Source organism: Ranitomeya variabilis, chromosome 3 (genome assembly GCF_051348905.1).
Source record: "Ranitomeya variabilis isolate aRanVar5 chromosome 3, aRanVar5.hap1, whole genome shotgun sequence".
Lineage (NCBI taxonomy): Eukaryota > Metazoa > Chordata > Amphibia > Anura > Dendrobatidae > Ranitomeya > Ranitomeya variabilis.
The window spans coordinates 340,544,840-340,566,150 of NC_135234.1; the positions used below are offsets into that span (position 1 = coordinate 340,544,840).

Sequence of the window (21,311 nt, forward strand, 5' to 3'; positions counted from 1 at the left end):
ATATATATATATATATATATATATATGCACATGACATGTTCAGTGTGTATTTACATAACTTGGATTAAATTTTGTTACAAATACTACATCTAGTCACTCCGGGTGGTACCGATATCGTCATATTTGGTTCTTGGCTCATGCTAAAATTCCTGTGGAACACCTAAAGGGTTAACAGTTTTTAAAAATGAGTTTTGAACAGCTTGAGGGGTGTAGTTTGCAAAATGGGGTAATTTATGGGTGGTTTCTGTTATGTAAGCCCCTTAAAGTGACTTCAGAAGTGACTTGGTCCTTTGAAAAGTGGGTTTTGCTGTAAATGTGAAAAATTGCGCATAAAACTATAAGCCCTATTACGTCGTAAAACAATAAGGTTTCATTTTCAAAATGATGCCAATATGAAGTAAACATGTGGGGAGTGTAAATTAATAACTATTATGGGGGGTATCAGTATTTTTGTAAAAAGCAGAGAATTTCAAAGTTAAAAAATTGCCGATTTTTCCAAAATTTCCGAATATTTAGCATTTTTTTATATAGAAAGGTAAAATATATTGACTCCCATTTAGCACTGACGTGAAGTACAATATGTCACGAGAAAACAATCTCAGAATGGCTTGGATAGGTGAAAGCGTTCCAAAGTTATTAGCCCATGAAGTGGCACAGGTCAGATTGGCTTAGGCACTTGGGTACAAATAGGCCTAGGGCTGAAGGGGTTAATAAGCTACGTATATGTAAGGGCTATCATATCAAAAAATAAACTACAGACATGCATCTACCTAAAAATACCAAAGAGAATTAGTCACTCCGCTTGGTACCGATATCGTCAAATTTGGTTCTTGGCTCATGGACTAACTAGGGTCCTGTGAGCACCTGGAACCGAGGAACCTGATGTATGGATGGTGCTGGATTGTCCTAGGAATGACTAGGGTCCTGCAAGCACCTGAGATGGTGAAGGTGCTGGATTGTCCTAGGAATGACTAGGGTCCTGCAAGCACCTGAGACCGTGAGACTTGGTTTCGGGTGGCCTGGGTATTGGACGTTCCCGGCTGGGGAAGGACGTCCTGAAGAGTACCCCGACTAGGCCACCAGGCGGGGTCCTGGCTACCTGGGTGTTGGGAGGTCCTGCGAGGAGGACCGGATCCCTGAATAGCACGAGGTGAGGACCGGGATCTGCGGAGCCAGGGACAGTTACTGTGTGGGGAAGCTGGAGTCCTTCGGTGAGGTCTGGACTGATTACTGGGTGCCGACCAGGCAAGTTGGGGATCCCCGTTAGGCAGCTTACCCAGAAGAGTGTTAACGAAGTGTGGGGAAGCTGGAGTCCTTCGGTGAGGTCTGGACTGACTACTGTGTATTGACCAGGCAAGTTGGTGATCCCCGTTAGGCAGCTTACCCAGAAGAGGTTAACGGAGTCGGCATGAGGAGCAGGAGCTCCCGTCAGGTACCAAAGAGACTGTTGGTGCCTGTTGTGTTTTATGTAATATAAGTAATGAACTTTGCATAACCCGGTTTATGGCATATTCAATAAACCGCATGGACTGTTTTGTTAGAAAATTGTGCCTGGCTACATTAATCCAGCGCCAAGTGAGTGTCCCCCTATACACTCAGTAAGAGAAATCTTACATAGGACTGATGCTGCATTGAAAGGGTCCCCTGGGGGATGTTGCGGCAGCACAGATGTTACACTTCCCACAGGTGAAGCGGGATCCCCAGGGGTCCTATGGTGTAGGGCATGGATGGTATAGCTGGTAAATAAATGGAGGAGACAAGCTGTAAGTCTTTACCTGGTTTACTGTAGGTAGCTGGCCACAGTCCAGGGTACCAGGCACGGATGATGGTGGTCCGGCCAGCTCAGAGGCAATGGATGGTCCCCTTGTCCCAGTAGAGGTCCGTGAGCCTTTCCAACTGGCACCGTTAAAGGTGAGGTCCCTGCTGCCTGAAGCTTCCTGCAGAGTCCTCAGTTCGTTCCCCTGTCCTGAGACAGGTACCTGCATGACGGGCAGCTTGAGCCTTTTTACAGGGACTCTATCATGCCCTGGGCTCCTCAGGAGCTGCTGCGTCTCAGGTGTGGTGCGGGCAGGTAACGTGTAGTGTCCTGCCCTCCGGATCTGCTCTGTGTCCTAGAATCCCACAAAAGCCTTGGGCTTCCGGGTCCTGGTACTGTGCTTCAGCTCTGAGGGTGCCCTGCCTCAGTTCCCCTCTGAGCTCTGTTCCTCTCCTGTGCGCCTTCCCTTCTGGCTACTCCATATCCAATCCTTCCAGGTTATCTGTCCTTCCAGAGGCTGCAGCTCCCTCGTGGCTGCCAGGCCTCTCTGTCTGCACTCAGTTCAAGACTTCCTTATACTTCACTGTCTCTAAACAACTGCTCTGCTTGGTCTCCCTGGACCAACTGACTAACTCCTCCTGCAGGTCAGGATACATAAAGCCTAGGGAAGCTCCCCTGAATCCAGGTCCTGAGCTCCCCCTCCTGGCCTGGATTCAGAATGTGTTGCATGTGTGTGCCTTACCTGGTGAAGAGAACTCTTTGCCTCTGAGCATGACATTACCCTCCCCGAAGGAAAAGCAACATCACTGCAGCAACCGGTCATCTGGGGTGCTGCAAAGGGATTTGCAGAGGGGGGAAGCGGTGGAGTAGTGAGGAGAGAGATGAATTAGTCGGGCAGCAGAGTTAGGGATGGACTGGAGTGGTGCGAGAGTGTTAGCAGGGAGGCCACAGAAAAGGATGTTGCAGTAGTCGAGGTGGGAGATGATGAGGGCGTGCACAAGCATTTTAGTAGATTGAGGGTTGAGGAAAGGACGGATTCTGTAGATATTTTTGAGCTGGAGGCAACAGGAGGTGGAAAGAGCTTGGATGTGCAGTTTGAAGGACAGGGCAGAGTCAAGGATTACTCCGAGGCAGCAGACTTTCAGTACGGGGGAAAGCATGATGTCATTAATTGCTATAGATAAGTCAGGTAAGGAAGATCTACAAGATGGAGGAAAGATGATGAGGAATATGAGAAGTAAAATGTGTATTTGTTGTAATCTCTGCAGCCAAGTCCTGGCTGGAGAAGTTGTCATGTCAGTCTGGGCCAGATGGAAAAGACAGGAAAAGTGAACGATTCCATCAGTAAGAACATCAGCTGTGAGTCACCATCTATAATTGTGCAGTAATCTCTTATATGTTCTGCAGGACTGATATCTACCACTATATGGACACTATATGATGGTAATATCAGTATTGGTAGTTGTGGAGATTTTTTTTTTTCAATTACAGCGTGGTCATCTGTTGAGGTTTCCCTATACCGATGATTAGACTACACCACCATAGTTGTAATCAGGTAAGATTTCAATATATAGGGTAAGGATAACAATGTAAAAACAAAACAAAATGGACAGTACGTGAAATAGCGCAATAAAATAAAATAATACAAATAATAAAATAAAATAAATCATGGCATGCTCCAAAAAGGCCTGCAGGGGCCAAGCCCCACTAGTAATGACCTCTTTCTAGCAGGTCAATAAAATGTAGCTTTTATTGTACTGCATTAAAATAGTTATTTTATTGAGTAATGAACTAAAATGATCATCCTAATTTGCCTTAAATAGACTAGATTATACGGATATATTGAATAATCTATTTATGGCAAATTAGAATTATCATTTTAGTTCATTACTCCATAAAATAGCTATTATAATGTAGTACAATAAAAGGTATGTTTTATTGACCAGCTAGAGAGAGGCCATTTCTAGTGGGGCTTGGCCCCTGTAGGCCTTTTTGGATTAGACAACATACCCTCCCCAGGTCCTTCATCTCCTTTTGGGGTTATTTAAACCTATATTCAATGATGTCATGATTGCAGCGCCTCAGTAGCAGACCTGTGCCCGGCATGTGGGGGAGATAGTGGGCAGTAGATGCTAGGCACCCTGAGATGTATGGGAGAGCACATGGGGCGTGCGCACTGATGGAGGGAGAAGAGGAGTTATGCCAACCAGGGCGTGACATAACAGGAGAGACATTACTATGGGGTGAAACAGCCTTGTAGTAACCAGGGAGCGTTCCGGAGAGGAAAGGCAGGATTTCTAGTATTAGTGGTGTATGCACTATCGGAGGGCCAGCTCCAGAAGACATTTGGTATTTTCAGGCAAGACTTATATAATTACACTTTGGGCCAGATTTGGCCCTCGGGCCTGAGTTTGCCATTTATGCTCTAGCAAGAGAGCTAATTTGCATAGCTATGTAGGACTGGATATAGACTGTTCTAACATGGTGACTTAGTTGGTATTTACAGCCTATTGTAGTGAATGTAGTCTTATTTCTCTCCTCGCTTCCAGTTCTGCATAGAGCGAATATATATAGATTGTGGTAATTGCCTTTCTGCCGTTTTATAGTATGGAACATACAGAAGTGGCTGTTTCTTCCCTACTACAAGCAGGAGCCATGAATAGGTCTATATAGTACAACAGCCTTATACAACAGCGCCACCTAGTGGCAGAGAAAGCAAGCTTCAGGGAGGTTTATCAGTGCTGTTATTTGTGCCCTCTTGTGGTGGAAAGCTGAACAGCAAGGTGAGTAGAAATGAACCGACTCCGCCTTATTAGTGCAGGGTAGGAAGCAGCTGACTAGGGGAAGTCACAGTCTGGCTATGTGACTGTCGGCGGAGGCTGTTTGGCTCATCTTCCGTAGAGGTGTGTGAGTAATCATTTTTACATTATGTTCCTTTGCATCTATGGACATGCTAATCCTGACATCCTGGTGCCCCCTTCCGTTCAATCAGTTCAAGTGTCAACACATGTATAACAAGACAAGCAAAGTCTAACCCGATCCAGAACGTGGCTGATCAGTCTGTATCTTAGGGCTGACCCCCAGTGTTCATTGCAGTGCCAGTGATGCACAGTGCCAGTGCTGGGTTAGGCTACTTTCACACATCAGGTTTTCAGTGTCAGGCTAAATCCGGCAAATGTTGGAAAAACTGGATCCGGCGCAGATTGTGAAAAACTGATGCGACGTATTCGTTTTTTTTTACGGATCCGGCTAGCCTATCTGGATTATTGGATAAAAAAAAAATTTGGAGCATGCTCAGTTTAAAAAACCGGATCAGGCCGCCGGATCCGCCTTTTTCCGGATCTGGCACCTTCTGGCTCTCATAGGCTTCCATTCTAGCAAACAGCCAGAAGCGCTGCATCCGTCGCTTCAGGCTTTTTCACCGGCGACAAAAACCATTGCTATGGACGTTTTTTCAAGAAACCGGAAGCGGCAGATTTGCCGGATCCGGCGAAAACCGGACGATACACAATGTCATCCGGTGCAATCCGGCACTAATACAAGTCTATGGGACAAAAAAACTGATCTGGCGGCAACATTCGCCTGATCCGTTTTTTTGAAAATTAGCCGGATTTAGCCTGATGGTGAAAACCTGATGTGTGAAAGTAGCCTAATTCCCTCTGCTACACCACATTGCCTTTTACCCTGCACTACCCACTGTGGACCTTGAGTAATGGACACTGTAACACCAGCCATTGTGTTCTGCATGATACAGAATATTTACTATATTGATTGTTGTGACCAGTTATTAGAATATTTAATTCAGTCCTTTCAGGTGATGTATAATGCAGATGACTGAGGACGAGATTTAGCAGGATCTATAAAATGGTCCCTGTAGGAGTGTAAAAATGCACATACACAGTGTGTATTTGATATGTTCCATCAGTGCAACTGCACAAGGGTTCAATAGGTGTGGGGGGGGCTCTGTCATTAATATCTATTAGATTGCACATAAGCTGACAAACTGCAGAGCTCTGAAATACTGGTGAATTAGGTGCTATATTATGCATTGCTTATATAGCGCCAGCATATTCCACAGCGCCTTACAGACATTATCATCACTGTCCCCATTGGGGCTCACAATCTAAATTCCCTATCGGTATGTCTTTGGAGTATGGAAGGAAACCCGAGAACACGCACGCAAACACGGGGAGAACGTACAAACCCCTTAGGGTACGTGTCCACAGTCAGGATGGCCGGCGGTATCGTCGGAGCGGCAAACCCGCTCGGCGCTAAGCCCCGCCCTCTTCTGGGACGCGATGATGCCGGATGTGTTTATTGTACACATCCGGCATCATCGCCCCCCTCCCATAGGGCCCTGTGTTATGTCTTGCGGCGGCGCAGCGGCGCCGCAAGGAACACGGACATGCTGCGATCTGAAAAGACGTGCAGCATGACCTGAGTCGCAGGGCCGCTGCATGCGTGTTTCCACGCATAGTGGACACGGGATTTCAAAAAATCCCCTCCACTATGCTGGAACATCTGGATGCTGCGTTTCCTGACCGTGGACACGTACCCTTACAGATGTTCTCAGTGGGATTTGAACCAAGGACCCCAGCACTATATATCTAGCTCTGGCAAAAATTAAGAGACCACCACATCAAAACCCTGTCATGAGCAGCCCAATCTCCAGACCTGAACCCCATTGAAAACCTCTGGAATGTAATCAAGAGGATGATGGATAGTCACAAGCCATCAAACAAAGAAGAACTGCTTACATTTTTGCACCAGAAGCAGTGTGAAAGACTGGTGGAAAGCATGCCAAGAAGCATGAAAGCTGTGATTAAAAATCATGGTTATTCCACAAAATATTGATTTCTGACCTCTTCCAGAGTGAAAACACTAGTATTGTTGTTTCTAAATGTTTATGAACTTGTTTTCTTTGCATTATTTGAAGGCTGAAAGCACTGTTTTGTTTCTTTTTTAATTTTGACCATTTTTCTTTGTCAGAAAAAAATACAAAATTTATTGCTTGGAACTTCGGAGACAAGTTGTCAGAAGTTTATAGAATAAAAGAACAATTTACATTTTACTCAAAAATATACCTATGAAGAGAAATATCAGACAAACTGAACATTTTGCAGTGGTCTCTTAATTTTCCCCAGAGCTGTATATTTATGCTCTGGTGTGTAGATATTGATGGCAGGGGTGGACATATCATTGGTGAATCCTGTGCAGCACAGGAGGTAAGAGAGGCCCTTTTCCACCTCTAATACAGGTTAAGATGTGCATTATGATGAGTTATTGGACTGCAAGGGGCCCATATACTGTTCTTGCACAGGGGTCCTTTTCTTTCTGTGTCTGCCAATGATTGATAGTATCACATCTAGACGGTGCTAAGTGTGGATAGAATATTTTCCTTGTGTGAACGTGAAGATGCAGAATGTTTGGTGTGAATATGTTTGAGACACCGTGTGACTTTACTTGTAATTTTAATAATATTTTTTTTGTTCCTCATTGCAGACGACAAAATAAAACATCAAATAGGATTTCCTCTTTTCAGCTCCTGACTGCTCATAATAGTGAAACTTTACATTTCATCTTCCTTAAAGTCTACCCTTGTATAAGAACTATAAGGAATGACATCTATTGCATTATCTATGGCTAAGGCCGACATTGTGTCTCTGGCCATACTTTTCCTACAACTCTCAGCTTGTCTGGGACAGGATTATCCCTTCAGGAATCCCTCACTGTCGTGGGATGTACGTGTGAAGGACCTGATCGATCGGCTTAGCCTTGAAGAAATGGTGCTACAGGTAATGCTTCCTGGTTCTGAGTAAATATATGCTGAACATGTTCTTTTTCTACCATTTAATCCTATAAGAATCAGTGAATTTCTGGCAGACCTGGAAACATTCTGTAGGCTTCGGGCTGTGATGGAAGAAGCATCATGCAGCATTTCGGAGAGCCTTATGTACTTTGCGTTACCATACATGATGCTGTATTTGGTCTTATTATTTATACTGTTGCAGGTTTCATTTTAATTCTTTTGATCACTCACAGATGGCGAGGGGTGGTGCAATGAACAATGGTCCTGCTCCTGCTATCCCTAAGTTGGGCATCAAGGCCTACAACTGGAATACAGAATGTTTGAGGGGAGATGTCCAGGCACAGGGTTATGCCACTTCTTACCCTCAGGCTTTGGGTCTGGCTGCATCATTCAGGTATTGTAAAAAAGAACACTCACTACATTTTGGGCTAGTCTTCATGGCTTATGTCTCATACTGTGCTTTTATCTGCAGCCCTGAACTGATATTGAAGGTGGCTAATGCCACAGCCACTGAAGTCAGAGCAAAACACAACTACTTCATGTCAGTCGGGAACTATGATGACCACACTGGTCTCAGCTGCTTCAGTCCAGTGATCAACATTATGAGACATCCTCTATGGGGCAGGAATCAGGTAGGGAAGCACATACACTGTAAGGAGAAGAGTATTGGACACCTGCCCATTACATCTACAGGAACTTTTTACGTGTCATTCCAAATCCATACTCCTCCCCCTACACTCATCTCGGAATGCTAGCCCCCCCCCCCCGTCAAAAAATAAAATAAAGGGGGGGTCTCATGGCATTACAGATCTTAGGAAGATTGAGGTTATCAGATATGCCCCTTGGGCTTTAATTTAGGGTTCAATCTCAGGTCAGTTTAAATGTACATGGTGAGCTATTTTTAGAAACTCTGGTTTTAACTGGCGCTTTTGGCGCCCATTTCAAATGATTTTTATTGGTGGTTATGGTTGCTGGGCAGATTTATTCTGCTATATATTTGCCAGCTTCTACCAGGGAACCTCATTCCGCTGGAGCAGTGAAGAAAAGAGCCCCCTTTCCATGATGGAAGAATTACTACAGCAACTGATCTCCAGAGCCGGCGCAGAGGGCGGGGTTGACTGGCTAAGGAGCTGCCTGGCTATAGAACCTTATGCGGTAGCATCCGAAGCCGTCTCCCCCCCTCCCTTACCGGCATCCCAGGCTGAGTCCTCGTGTCAAGACGCTGCAGAGCCACCGTATGTCATCGGAGTTCCAGGCTCTCCGGCGCTGCCGTTACCTCAGGATGGACCGGGCCCGTCGCAGAGGACCAGACGACGCTCTCAAGCGCCCTCCAGGAAGCCTCGCGGTGCTGCATCCAGGAGATCTCGCAGCCCGGCGCGAGATCTCCCACAGCGTCTTCAGCCGTCGCCAGCCGCGTCATCAGTGAGCGCTGGCAGCTCAGGGGTAAGATGCAGCCGTACAAGCGCTGCGGGAACCCCTCTGTCAGGCGCCCTGTCGGCGATGGCTGCGGCCTCCTCCAGCATCCCAGCTCCCGCACCGGATCGCGTGCTCCCGCAGCGTGAGGACTCCATCGGGTCAGGATCAGCTGGCTCGCACCGGCGCTCGCCCAACATGGAGGGCTGGAGCGCTGGCAACGCTTCTGGACGCAGCAGCGACGCCATCAGTAGGGGTGAGAACATTCATGTGCCCCTGTCTGTCTCGCACTCTGATTTTAAAAACATGATCAAGGATGTGGTTTCAGAGACACTGGGGGAGGTTTTTAAATCTCCTTCTCCCACAGTTGTCAGTTTTGACAACAGTCCTGGAATTTCCACATCCTCTACGGTAATTCCTCAGAATCATTTTAAAGAAGCTCTGACTTGTGAGCTTTCTCCCCTTGGTTTTCATCTCAGCTCAGCAACAAAGGAGCTGATTTGGAGTAACCAATACATTGATTTATTTTCTCTGCTTCCTCGCAGGGATCAGCCGGGTAGGTTGGAGAGGCGCGATGAAAAATCTGATTCTGATGACGTTAAACGTGGTCACATCAGATCTTTCAACAATTGGATACAGGCCTTTTCAATTTACTCGGCGGTCCTGGGCGAGAAATCACCCAATTTATGTAGTAAATTGTTTCAACACATTGATATAATTTTGGAGGCATACCGCAACTTTGGCGGTTTTGCCTGGATTAATTATGATGAATCCTTTAGGCAAAAGTTAGCTGTTCATCCTGACCTCTCCTGGGGTACGAAGGATGTCGGGCTTTGGATTAATCTGATGCTGCCTCAGAGACAGTCTTCAACTAAACAGGTGTCATCAGCCCTACCTAAGAAGGGCGTCTGTTTTGCTTTTAATGACTCTGTCTGTAAGTGGAATACTAACTGCAGATTTCGACATGAGTGTTCATTTTGTGGAAATGCGCACTCTATGTCACGATGCTTTAAAAAGCAGTCCGCTCAGCAAACACTTTCCAGGGACAGTAATGCAAAAAGCCTCGACCCCAGTGAAGCTGGAAAGACTGGTGTACTGGCTAAACAAGTACCCAGATCTTCTGAGCAGTAAATTAATTTTTAATGGGTTTTCTAAAGTTTTTTTTGTTCCTTCTTTTAAAGGGATCGGTTGTAAGTTGTTAAGGAATCTTCCCTCTCTGGCGTTTAATCCCGATATAGCTAGAGAAAAATTTTTTAGCGAGCTGGAACTTGGTAGGGTCGCAGGTCCTTTTACCTCCCCTCCTTTCCCAAATTTTCGTATTTCTCCGTTAGGTTTAGTACCCAAAAAAGATACGGGATCTTTCCGCCTGATTCACCACCTATCGTACCCCACCGGTTCATCTTTAAATGATGAGGTAGATAAAGACGTCTGTTCTGTTAGCTACTCATCATTTGATTTGGCCATAGACATGCTTAGGACTATGGGTAAGAACGCTCTTATGTCCAAATCGGACATTAAGTCGGCGTTTCGGTTATTACCTATAGATCCTAACGGTTTTAATTCATTAGGCTTTTATTTTGAAAACCAGTTTTTCTTTGACAAATGCCTCCCTATGGGCTTTTCCCTGTCTTGTTTCTACTTCGAGAGCTTCTCATCATTTTTGCATTGGATACTGGAATCCAATTCCCCTAATGTCAATATTTTGCATTATCTGGACAATTTTTTGTTTGTAGGCCCCCCTGAATCCTCAATTTGTTTAGATACACTTAATAGTTTTATTAAAATGTGCGATTATTTTGGCGTTCCCATTGCCCATGAGAAAACCGTTTTTCCTTGTAATTGTATCGAGTTTTTAGGTGTTACGTTAGACTCGGTTAAAATGGAATCCAGACTCCCGCTGGACGAAATTGTAAAATTATCCACTGCACTAAATAATTGTCTTACCAAAAAGAAGGTGATCTTAAAGGATCTTCAATCTTTACTCGGCCTACTAAATTTTGCTTTGCGTATTATTCCAATCGGTCAAGTTTTTTCTAGACGGCTTTATGATGCTACCAAAGGATTAACGTCTCCTACTTCTCATATCAGAATTTCTTCTGAGATGAAGGAGGATGTAAAAATTTGGTTAGAATTTCTTTCAGATTTTAACGGAAAGTCTTGCTGGCAAACTGCTTTTATTTCTGCTGACTCAATCCCCTTCTCTTTTTCAGTGAATTCCACTTCCGGATGTGGCATTTTCTTGTCACATCATTGGTGTTATGTTCAGTGGCCATCTCATTGGTTGGATTCTCATATCACAAATAATGAGATGGTGCTGGAACTCTTTGCAATTTTTTTGGGGCTCTATTTATGGGGCTCTTTGATTCAGAACTCCAGGATTAGCATCTTTTCATTGAATCAAGGAGTACTTCTCTCCATAAACACCCTGTCCTCTAAAAATAAATGCGCTTCTTTGATTATAAGACAATTGGTTTTAACATGCCTAAAATTTAATATTTGGATCAAAGCGAAACAAGGTGTGAGTGCATGGGCTTCAGTGGCGGGTTCACTGTGCAAACATGAGCGGTCAATCTTTTGCTTACAGGTACCCATCGCAGATTTGGAGCCAACTCCTTGCCCGCAGTCAATTTGGGAGCTGATTTCGATTTGATTCCTCAATGTATTAGGAATTCCCTCTCTGCTAGATCATGGGCCGATTATTCGGCCACGTGGCTTAGATGGGTGAATTTTTGCGCCCTTCATAATTTAAATTGCAATGTATCCAATGCCTTATCCGGCCTACAGTTTGCAGTATCTCTGTCTGAATCAGGCCTCTCCCACTCAGCTATAGCTAAATCAATCGCAGGGGTATCGTTTTTTCTAAAATTAAGGGGTAACCCCCCGCTAACTAGTTTTTTCCCCTTAAAGCAATTTTTGAAGGGCTTGAAGAGATCTAACTTTAAACCCGATTCAAGGCGCCCGATCTCTTTCCAGCTTTTGAAGGAATTATGCTTAGCGCTCCCTGATGTTTGTAGTTCTAGTGAGGAGAGCCTTTTATTTTATTCAATATTCACACTCACATTTTTCGGTGCCTTGCGGGTTGGCGAGGTAGTCTCAACTAATAAATCTGAACCTTCTGGTCTGTTCATTTCTGATGTCAGAGTTGATAATTCTCAAGTAGTTTTATTTATTAGAAAATCAAAAACAGACCAGATGGGCAGAGGATCTAGGTTAATTATTAACTCTTTCCCTGAGCCGTTAATCTGCCCAGTATCTAGTTTAATGCGTTTGCTTATTATTAGGCCAGATATTTCAGGCCCGTTATTTATTCATTTGGATGGTTTACCTGTAACTATATTTCAATTCAACGCAGTTCTGAAAAAATGCTTATGTTCTTTGAATTACCAACACCTTAGGATAACTTCCCATTCTTTCCGTATAGGAGCTGCTACCGAAGCAGCCAGATCAGGCTTAGAGGATGCTTCGATACAGAAATTGGGTAGATGGGAATCTAATAGATTCAAATTGTATGTTCGCCACGAACTTTACGATTACTAATTATCTATTTATTTTTCAGGTCCATTCATAGTTTGGATTATTGGACACTCGTATATTTTTTGGGCAGAGAAGAGGGCCAGGCAGAGAGTTTATACTGAGAATTTATCATTTAATTCTTCTCAAGTTCAGATCTTCTGGCACAGTGTTCGGGGCATGAAATGGTCGAATTTTTGTTTTGAGTTTAGAAAATGTATTAAAATGTTTCCTTTTCCAGATTTAGTGATTTTTCATCTGTCCGGTAACGATCTGGGCAAAATGAGAACTTTAGATTTATTAGCTTTTATGAGGTCTGATATTTGCAGCATTAGACAGTCCTTCCCGTCTGTGGGTCTTGTTTTTTCTGAAATTGTCCCCAGATTTTTATGGTCTGATTCTAAGTTTTTATTTTTGGATAAGATTCGTAAAAGAATTAATAGGAGTATGAGTAAATTTTTACCATTAATTGGCGGTTTTTCTTTTCGTCACGAGGAATTAGAAGGGTTTTTACCAGGGCTTTTTCGGAATGATTTGGTCCATTTATCAGTTATTGGATTGGATATTTTTAACTTAAATTTACAAACGATGGTTGAAAAGTGGCTGTGTGGTTATGGGGGGGCTCGCCTCTTTGAGGCTTGGCTTTTGGGAAAATCGCCCATTGGTATGGGCGGATTGGATTTGGTGTTTTTATGGAAATATGGAAGTTGTGATTACATTATTTTATTCTGTTTGTAACTGGTTTAACCCTAAATAAACATCACGGCCATTTTTCTTCCACTCAATAAATTCTGTGTTGTGTTTTTATTTATTTAAGGAATAGATCTTGTAATGCCATGCTAGCCCCCCCCCCCCGTCAAAAAATAAAATAAAGGGGGGGTCTCATGGCATTACAGATCTTAGGAAGATTGAGGTTATCAGATATGCCCCTTGGGCTTTAATTTAGGGTTCAATCTCAGGTCAGTTTAAATGTACATGGTGAGCTATTTTTAGAAGCTCTGGTTTTAACTGGCGCTTTTGGCGCCCATTTCAAATGATTTTTATTGGTGGTTATGGTTGTTGGGCAGATTTATTCTGCTATATATTTGCCAGCTTCTACCAGGGAACCTCATTCCGCTGGAGCAGTGAAGAAAAGAAGAGCCCACCCTCCCTCCCCTTTTCTTTGTTAAGTCCCCGTCGTGATGTTCTTGTTTGTGGGAAAATCGCCCATTGGTATGGGCGGATTGGATTTGGTGTTTTTATGGAAATATGGAAGTTGTGATTATATTATTTATTCTGTTTGTAACTGGTTTAACCCTAAATAAACATCACGGCCATTTTTCTTCCACTCAATAAATTCTGTGTTGTGTTTTTATTTATTATTTAAGGAATAGATCTTGTAATGCCATGCTTTTTAGAAGATTTTGGAATGTATGTGAGAATTTTTGCCCATTAATTCAAAAGAGTAATTGTGAGGTCAGATGTTGAAGGAGGAGACCTGGCTCACAATCTGAATTCTAGTTAAACCTAAAGTGTTTGATGGGGTTCAGGCCAGGGCTCTATTCTTCCAAACCAAACTCGCCCAACCATGCCTTTTATTAATTGTGTTTTTGCATTAAAACACAGTAATACTGGAACAAACAAGACCTTACCAGAAGTATTCCAACAAAGTGGAAGCATACAATTTTCTATAAATTTAGAAGCTTACCACTGTCCATCTTGAAAAATAAGTTCATAGAATTATCTCTCCTCCACCTATTGAAGTCAAGCAGGCAACGTTCTCTTGGCTTTTGCCAAACTTGGTCTCGATGATTATACAGCCATGTAGAGAATTGTGATTTGTCACATTTCCATAGCTCCAGAGTCCAGTACTGGCAACTTCACAACACTCTGACACTTGGCATTGTTCTTGGTGATGTAAAGCTTGCAGGCTGATGCTCGTTCATGGACTTCTACCAACACTTTATAAGCAATGTGTTTTCAACTATTACATTTTGTAAGGTTTTATCTGCAGGAAACTTATGGGGAAGATCCTTACCTTAGTGGACTTCTAGCCAGAGCTTTTGTGAAAGGACTACAGGGAGACCACCCTCGTTATATCAAAGCCAATGCTGGCTGCAAACACTTTGACGTCCACGGTGGGCCTGAAAATATTCCTGTTTCCAGATTTAGCTTTGATGCCAAGGTAATGCAGTCTGGCTTTTGGATTTTGTTTTATGTATCAATGATTGATGCTAATATATTAAGTCTAAAAGTAGCTTGTTGATAATTTTCATTTCCATTTTAGTTTTAGGTACCTCATGAATCTTGACTATGGGTGCACAACCTGAGTCTCGGTGGTCACATGTGGCTCTCGATGCCCTAGACTATGTCATTCTGCACACCTTAAAAGGGTTGTCCACTACTCAGACAACCACTTTTGAATCCTTGTTTTCCCCTTTCTAAAATAATAACATCTCTACTCATCTTCATACTTATCTCCAATGCCTTCCCCATTAAATCCCTGTTGGCACTGGCTCTCCCAGGGATCGCATACATCTGGTGGAAGTGAGACCAGCAGCCAGCGCTGATTGGCTGCAGAGATTACTTGACATAACAGTGTCACACAATCCCTGGGACAGCGAGTGCCTGCACCAGTGAGTATAAGTATTTTTATTTTATGGGCTCCAAACATTCAGATCAAGAAATGTTGTTAGTTATTTTACACGGGGGAAACATAGGGATTCAGAACGGGTAGTTGTAGTAGTGGACAACCCTTTTTAACTAGGCATATACAACACACCACACTGACTCCGTCTGCATCATTATAGACAATTGCCCTGTCAGCACTTACACCCAAATCCCGTTTTGTGGGGTTCTGATATAAGCCATGATGGTGATACTGAACATAAGGTAAAATGCAATGTGAACATCGCCTTAATCACTGATCGTAGTGTTTCCTTACATACAGAGAACACAGAGTAGTTGTGGAGAACATTTTAACACCCCTCTTCCATTTACACAAATACATTTATTACAACCCCTGGCAAAAATTATGTAGTCACCAGCCTTGGAGGATGTTCATTCAGTTTAATGTTGTAGAAAAAAAGCAGATCACAGACATGGCACAAAACTACTGTAAAGTCATTTCAAATGGCAACTTTCTGGCTTTAATAAACACTAAAAGAAATCAAGAACAAAAAGTATTGTAGTCAGTAATGGTTACCTTTTTAGAACCAGCAGAGGGAAAAATTTATGGACTCACTCAATTATGTGGGAAAAAGTAATGGAATCATGAAAAACAAACAAAAAACCACTCCAACACATAACTAGTATTTTGCACCACCTCTGGCTTTTATAAGAGATTGCAGTCTCCGAGGCATGGACTTAATGAGTGTCAAACAGTACTATTCATCAGTCTGGCTCCAAGTTTCTCTGATTGCTGTTGCCAGATCAGCTTTGCAGGTTGGAGCCTTGTCATGGACCATTTTCTTCAACTTTCACCAAAGATTTTCAATTGGATTGAGATCCGGACTATTTGCAGGCCATGACATTGACCTTATGTGTCTATTTTCAAGGAATATTTTCACAGTTTTTGCTCTATGGCAGGATGCATTATCATCTTGAAAAATGATTTCATCATCCCCAAACATCCATTCAATTGATGGGATAAGAAAAGTGTCCAAAATATCAACATAAACTTGTGCATTTATTGAAGATGTAATGACAGCCATCTCCCCAGTGCCTTTACCTGACATGCAGCCCCATATCATCAATGACTGTGGAAATTTGCATGTTCTCTTCAGGCAGTCATCTTTATAAATCTCATTGGAACGGCACCAAACAAAAGTTCCAGCATCATCACCTTGCCCAATGCAGATTCGTGATTCATCACTGAATATGACTTTCATCCAGTCATCCACAGTCCACGATTGATTTTCCTTAGAGCATGGTAACCTTGTTTTTTTCTGTTTAGGTGTTAATGATGGCTTTCATTTAGCTTTTCTGTATGTAAATCCCCATTTCCTTTAGGTGGTTTCTTACAGTTCGGTCACAGACGTTGACTTCAGTTTCTACCCATTCGTTCCTCATTTGTTTTGTTGTGCATTTCCTGTTTTGGAGACATATTGCTTTAAGTTTCCGGTATTGACGCTTTGATGTCTTCGTTGGTCTACCAGTATGTTTGGCTTAACAACCTTCCCATGTTGTTTGTATTTGGTCCAGATTTTAGACACAGCTGACTGTGAACAACCAACATCTTTTGCGACATTGCCTGACAATTTACCCTCTTTTAAGAGTTTGATAATTCTCTCCTTTGTTTCAATTGACATCTCTCCTGTTGGAGCCATGATTCATGTCAGTCCACATGGTACAACAGTTCTCCAAGGTGTGATCACTCCTTTTTAGATGCAGAATAACGAGCAGATCTAATTTGATGCAGCTGTTAGTTTTGGGAATTGAAATTTAGAGGATGATTCCATAATTTTTTTTCCCTCTGCTTGTTCTAAAAAAGTAACCATTACTGACTACAGCATTTTTTGTTCTTGATTTCTTTTAGTGTTTATTAAAGCCAGAAATTTGTCATTTGAAATGACTGTAGTTTTGTGCCATTCCTGTGATGCGCTTTTTCCTACAACATTAAACAACTGAATGAACATCCTCGAAGGCCGGTGGTTACATACCCATTGTACTCACCTGCTCCCGGCGTGGTCCCTGCTTCTCACTGACAGATGGTCTCAGCGCCGGCAGCTTCTTCCAGTGTTGAGTGGTCACTGGTACCGCTCATTAAAATAATGAATATGCGCTCCACCCCTAGGGAGTGGAGTCGCGTCCATAGTCATTACTTTAATGAGCGGTACCATGTGACCGCTCAACTCTGGAAGAAGCTGTCAGCACCCGGAGACCATCTGTGAGAAGCAGGGACAGCGCCGGGAGCAGGTGAGTATGATTTGACAGCTGCCTCTCCCCCGCCGACCCCCTGGGAATGACTCGAGTATAAGCCAAGAGGGGCACTTTCAGCCTAAAAAAATGGGCCGAAAATCTCGGCTTATACTTGAGTATATATGGTAATTTTTGCCAGAGGTTGCACAATCATAAGTGTTTAGTCCAAGTTGCTCATCTTTTGTTTTTTCCACAGGTGGAGGAGAGAGACTTGCGAATGACATTTTTACCACAATTTCAGGCTTGTGTTGAAGCTGGCACCTACAGCATTATGTGCAGTTATAACAGGCAAGTATCCACACACACGCCATTGGCAGTCATTACTGGGCTTTATTATAGATCCAGAATTTTAGGACACTGCATTTTTTCATTGCTGGTTTTCCACAGGTGTCCACACTAAAATGTGTATTACAAATCTACTGTTTATTGCATTTATGTTGCTTTTCTATGTGTTTTCTCTTTTTAATGCATTTTTGTGCAGATTTGATGCTACCTTTTATTGTGTTGTTTTAATGCAAAAAAGATTCAATTCTGTACTTTAATTTTCCTTATCAGGCAATTTTCCATTTTTGAACTTCTATTTTTATCATCCCTTTCTTCCAAAGAGTTTCAACATTTTTATTCAACCTTTGAGTGCTTATTTTTGGGTGGACAAGATGTAGTTTTGTATGGCATTACCCATTTGACCATATATTTTACTGGAAAATGGGAAAAAATTCCATCTGCAGCGCAAAAAAAAATGCGATAACACAATTGCTTTTTGGGTTTTGTTTTTACAACGTATATTGTGCTGTAAAAATGACGAGGAATTATGATTCCAAAATTGTATCGGTTTAGTTTTTAAGTGGTAAAAAAAGTATGATCGATGTACAATATACAGCAATACCATGGTATCACAGTATAAAGTGAAAAATATTCCGTTATGAAGTCCACCCAGTGGCTGGGCTTCATAGGAGGACCAAGATGATGGCCACATGGTGCCTTCAGCACTCTCTCGACCAAGATGATGGCCACATGGTGCCTTCAGCACTCTCTCGACTACCATACCAGTCCATTGGAAAGAATGATCTAGAAGAAAAAAGAGCGCAATAGGGTCTTATCCGATGATATGGAGGAGTGAGAAAAGTGAAACCACTCACCTGGTGTGGTTGCAATTCAGCAACATGAGATAAGCATACAGTATGTACTCAGGGGAAATTGTGTAACAAATTGCACTTTTCGTTTATTCCTATTAGTCTTTTTTTAAATTAAAAACTTGATGCTAAAGCAACATTTTAGTGTTGTTTTCATGTATTTAGCCCAATGTTATATAGTCGCATGAGGGTTGAAAGTGCTCACTACAACTCTACATAAATTTCTTGAGGGGTGTACTTTCCAAAATAGGGTCACTTTTGGGGGGTTTCTATTGTTTAGGCACATCAGGGACTCTGCAAACATGACATGGTGTCTGTTATCTATTCCATGTAGTAAGGAATCACCGCACACTCTTGATGAACATTTGCAGAAAGTTTATTTCACATGTAGTGAGCATGACAAAAGCACTGATATGGAAAAAGGTGCAGGAAATTTAGCGACAAAAAAATAATGTTTTAACCCTGCCAGAGTCTTATTCATACTGTTGTTGGAGACAAATAAGTCCAATTGTTGATACTAGGAAGCGTGTCTAGGAGTAAATGGTACCTTATTTGGCTTGTGTTCCTGGGCTCCTGCGCCTTCATCATGTGCGTCTTGTGTTATCTCTTCCAGACAGTTTTGTGCTCCGGATTCAAATCGTGCTCCTTCCCTTCTGAGCCAACGCATATGGGGTATCGGTATACTCAGGACTAATTGCACAACAAAATTTATAGTCCGTTTTCTTAGGTTATCCTTGCGAAAATTTAAAAAATTGTGGCTAAAGGAATATTGTTGTGTGAAAAATAAAATTAAATTTTTATCCTTGCACGTGTAAATTGCCTCTTCAGAGAAAAAGAGGACTTGAACTCTATAGCGCCACCTATTGGAAGTGGCGATCCTACAAGTCACAATCAACCCTTTAACAAGTCTTGCAATATGACTTAGGATAAAAGCCAAATCAGTATCTCAATTCGCAGACACAGTGTTTCACGCTGTTGGCCCTCATCAATGCGAAGCATGAGAACTGACTTGGCTAGGTGAGAGGCTCAGGACTGAGGTCTAAGGGGTAAGGTTTCTCCTTGTGGAGAGTGACATACCAGCTCTGGCTTGTCAAGGTAAGGAGGCTTATTCGCTGTGCAATGCTCCTCTGGGAAGTTTAATATGTAAACTGCCTCTTCAGAGAAAAAGAGGACTTGAGCTCTATAGCGCCACCTGTTGGAAGTAGCGATCCTTCAAGTCACAATCAACCCTTTAACGAGTCTTGCAATATGACTTAGGATAGGAGCCAAATCAGTATCTCAATTCGCAGACACGGTGTTTCGGGCTCTTGGCCCTAGTCAGTGCGAAGCAGGAGAACTTTTTAGGCTAGATGAGAGGCTCTGGACTGAGGTCTAAGATGTAAGGTTTCTCCTTGTGAAAGCTCTGGCTTGTCAAGGTAAGGAGTAGTGATGAGCGAACGTGCTCGCCATTACTCGTTACTTGCCGAAGTGTCGCTATGCTTGGTGTACTCGGTGAGCATTTCCAGTCTTATTCGGCGGTAACTGCAGTCTCCACCCAGCAATTTTGGCGGACTTTAGAGACCCAATCATGGTGCAGGGATTGTCTGCCAGGCCATGAAACACCGCAGCCATCTTTGTTGTGGTCGTGCTGTTATTGGCTGGGCCGTACAGCATCGTCCCGAGTATAAGAGACCTGGCACCGACCTGCTCTCCGCATTCTGTTCCTGTTTCAGCGAGAGTAGGGAGAGCTGCTGCCGAGATAGGGTCAGAATCGTGGTTTTAGTTAGTGTAAGTCTGCAACTCTTACATCCACAACTCCTGAGAAATGTCTGTTGACGTCACCACAGACACCCGCCATACGGGATCAGCAGTTCCTACCAGGACCAATGTCCCCTTCCGTGCCTAGCTCTACTTGTGAGCCCCTATATTCTACTGCGGCCCCTCTTTTGCTACCTTTATCTTCTTCAAAGTGAGGTTTGATAAAGATCAATTACGGGGTCGAAACGTTACCTTGGAACCTTTCTTTACTTCTGTTGTGACTCAAATAAATATCTGACCTTTGTTACGCATTTGAAAACCTACACTCTGAGTGCGGCTGTTTTTTTTATTCTGTGATTCTGACTTGATTGACTCCAGGTCCAGCCTGTACCTACCACATACTTTGCAAAGTTCATGCCATTTCTCTAGAACTATAGTGACTGACCCAACCTGGCAGGAGGACATGCATAGCGAGGACAGCAGCACAAATGGGGAAGGAGGCATATCCCCCCAACAGGCAGGAAGAAGCACTGTGGTGGCCACAGACAGAAGGCGTGCATCCGTTCCCCGTAACACCAACATGAGTGAAGTTGCCATTCCACCTGTGAGATCTTCCCGAGTTTGGCTGCTTTTTAAAGACTCTGCCGATAACCCCAAACAGACCATTTGCAGCACTTGCCATGCCCGCATCAGCAGGGGTAGCAAAACAACCAGCCTGACCTCCACCAGCATGATCAGGCACATGCAAGCAAAGCATCCGACTTTGTGGGCAGAACCCCAGGCTCCAGGACCACTGCCTGCTGGTCACATCACTGCTTCTTCCACTGTTTTGCGTAGAAGCCAATCTCCAGTATACTGTTTCGTCGTTCCTCGAGGGAGAGAAAGAAGCCAGACCAATGACTAGCAATTCCGGGGGGGGGGAAGATTGTTACACTTCTTTTCTGCATGGTCTAAAATCACAAATAGTGTTTGGGTGCAGAACACTATATCTCAGGGACTCAAACTTGAGTTTAGTCGTACCACACAGGATAATTTTAAATTGATTCCCTTACGC

At 43.2% G+C, this 21,311-nt stretch overlaps 1 protein-coding gene across 2 annotated transcripts in view; it reads left to right on the top strand.

The window, feature by feature from the left end:
• The first annotated feature begins 4,560 nt into the window (after positions 1 to 4,560).
• Positions 4,561 to 21,311, top strand: part of LOC143815980 (uncharacterized) — a 41,776-nt gene continuing 25,025 nt past the window's right edge. Inside the window, exons 1-6 of one of the 2 annotated variants that reach the window (XM_077295833.1) lie at positions 4,561 to 4,659; positions 7,259 to 7,551; positions 7,799 to 7,959; positions 8,038 to 8,197; positions 14,482 to 14,652; positions 17,584 to 17,675. In XM_077295833.1, coding sequence (XP_077151948.1) covers positions 7,375 to 7,551; positions 7,799 to 7,959; positions 8,038 to 8,197; positions 14,482 to 14,652; positions 17,584 to 17,675 — 761 coding nt within the window. In that variant the 5' untranslated portion in view covers positions 4,561 to 4,659; positions 7,259 to 7,374. Of the gene's footprint in view, positions 4,664 to 7,258; positions 7,552 to 7,798; positions 7,960 to 8,037; positions 8,198 to 14,481; positions 14,653 to 17,583; positions 17,676 to 21,311 lie in introns of both variants that reach the window. The other variant, XM_077295834.1, reaches the window with a different exon arrangement.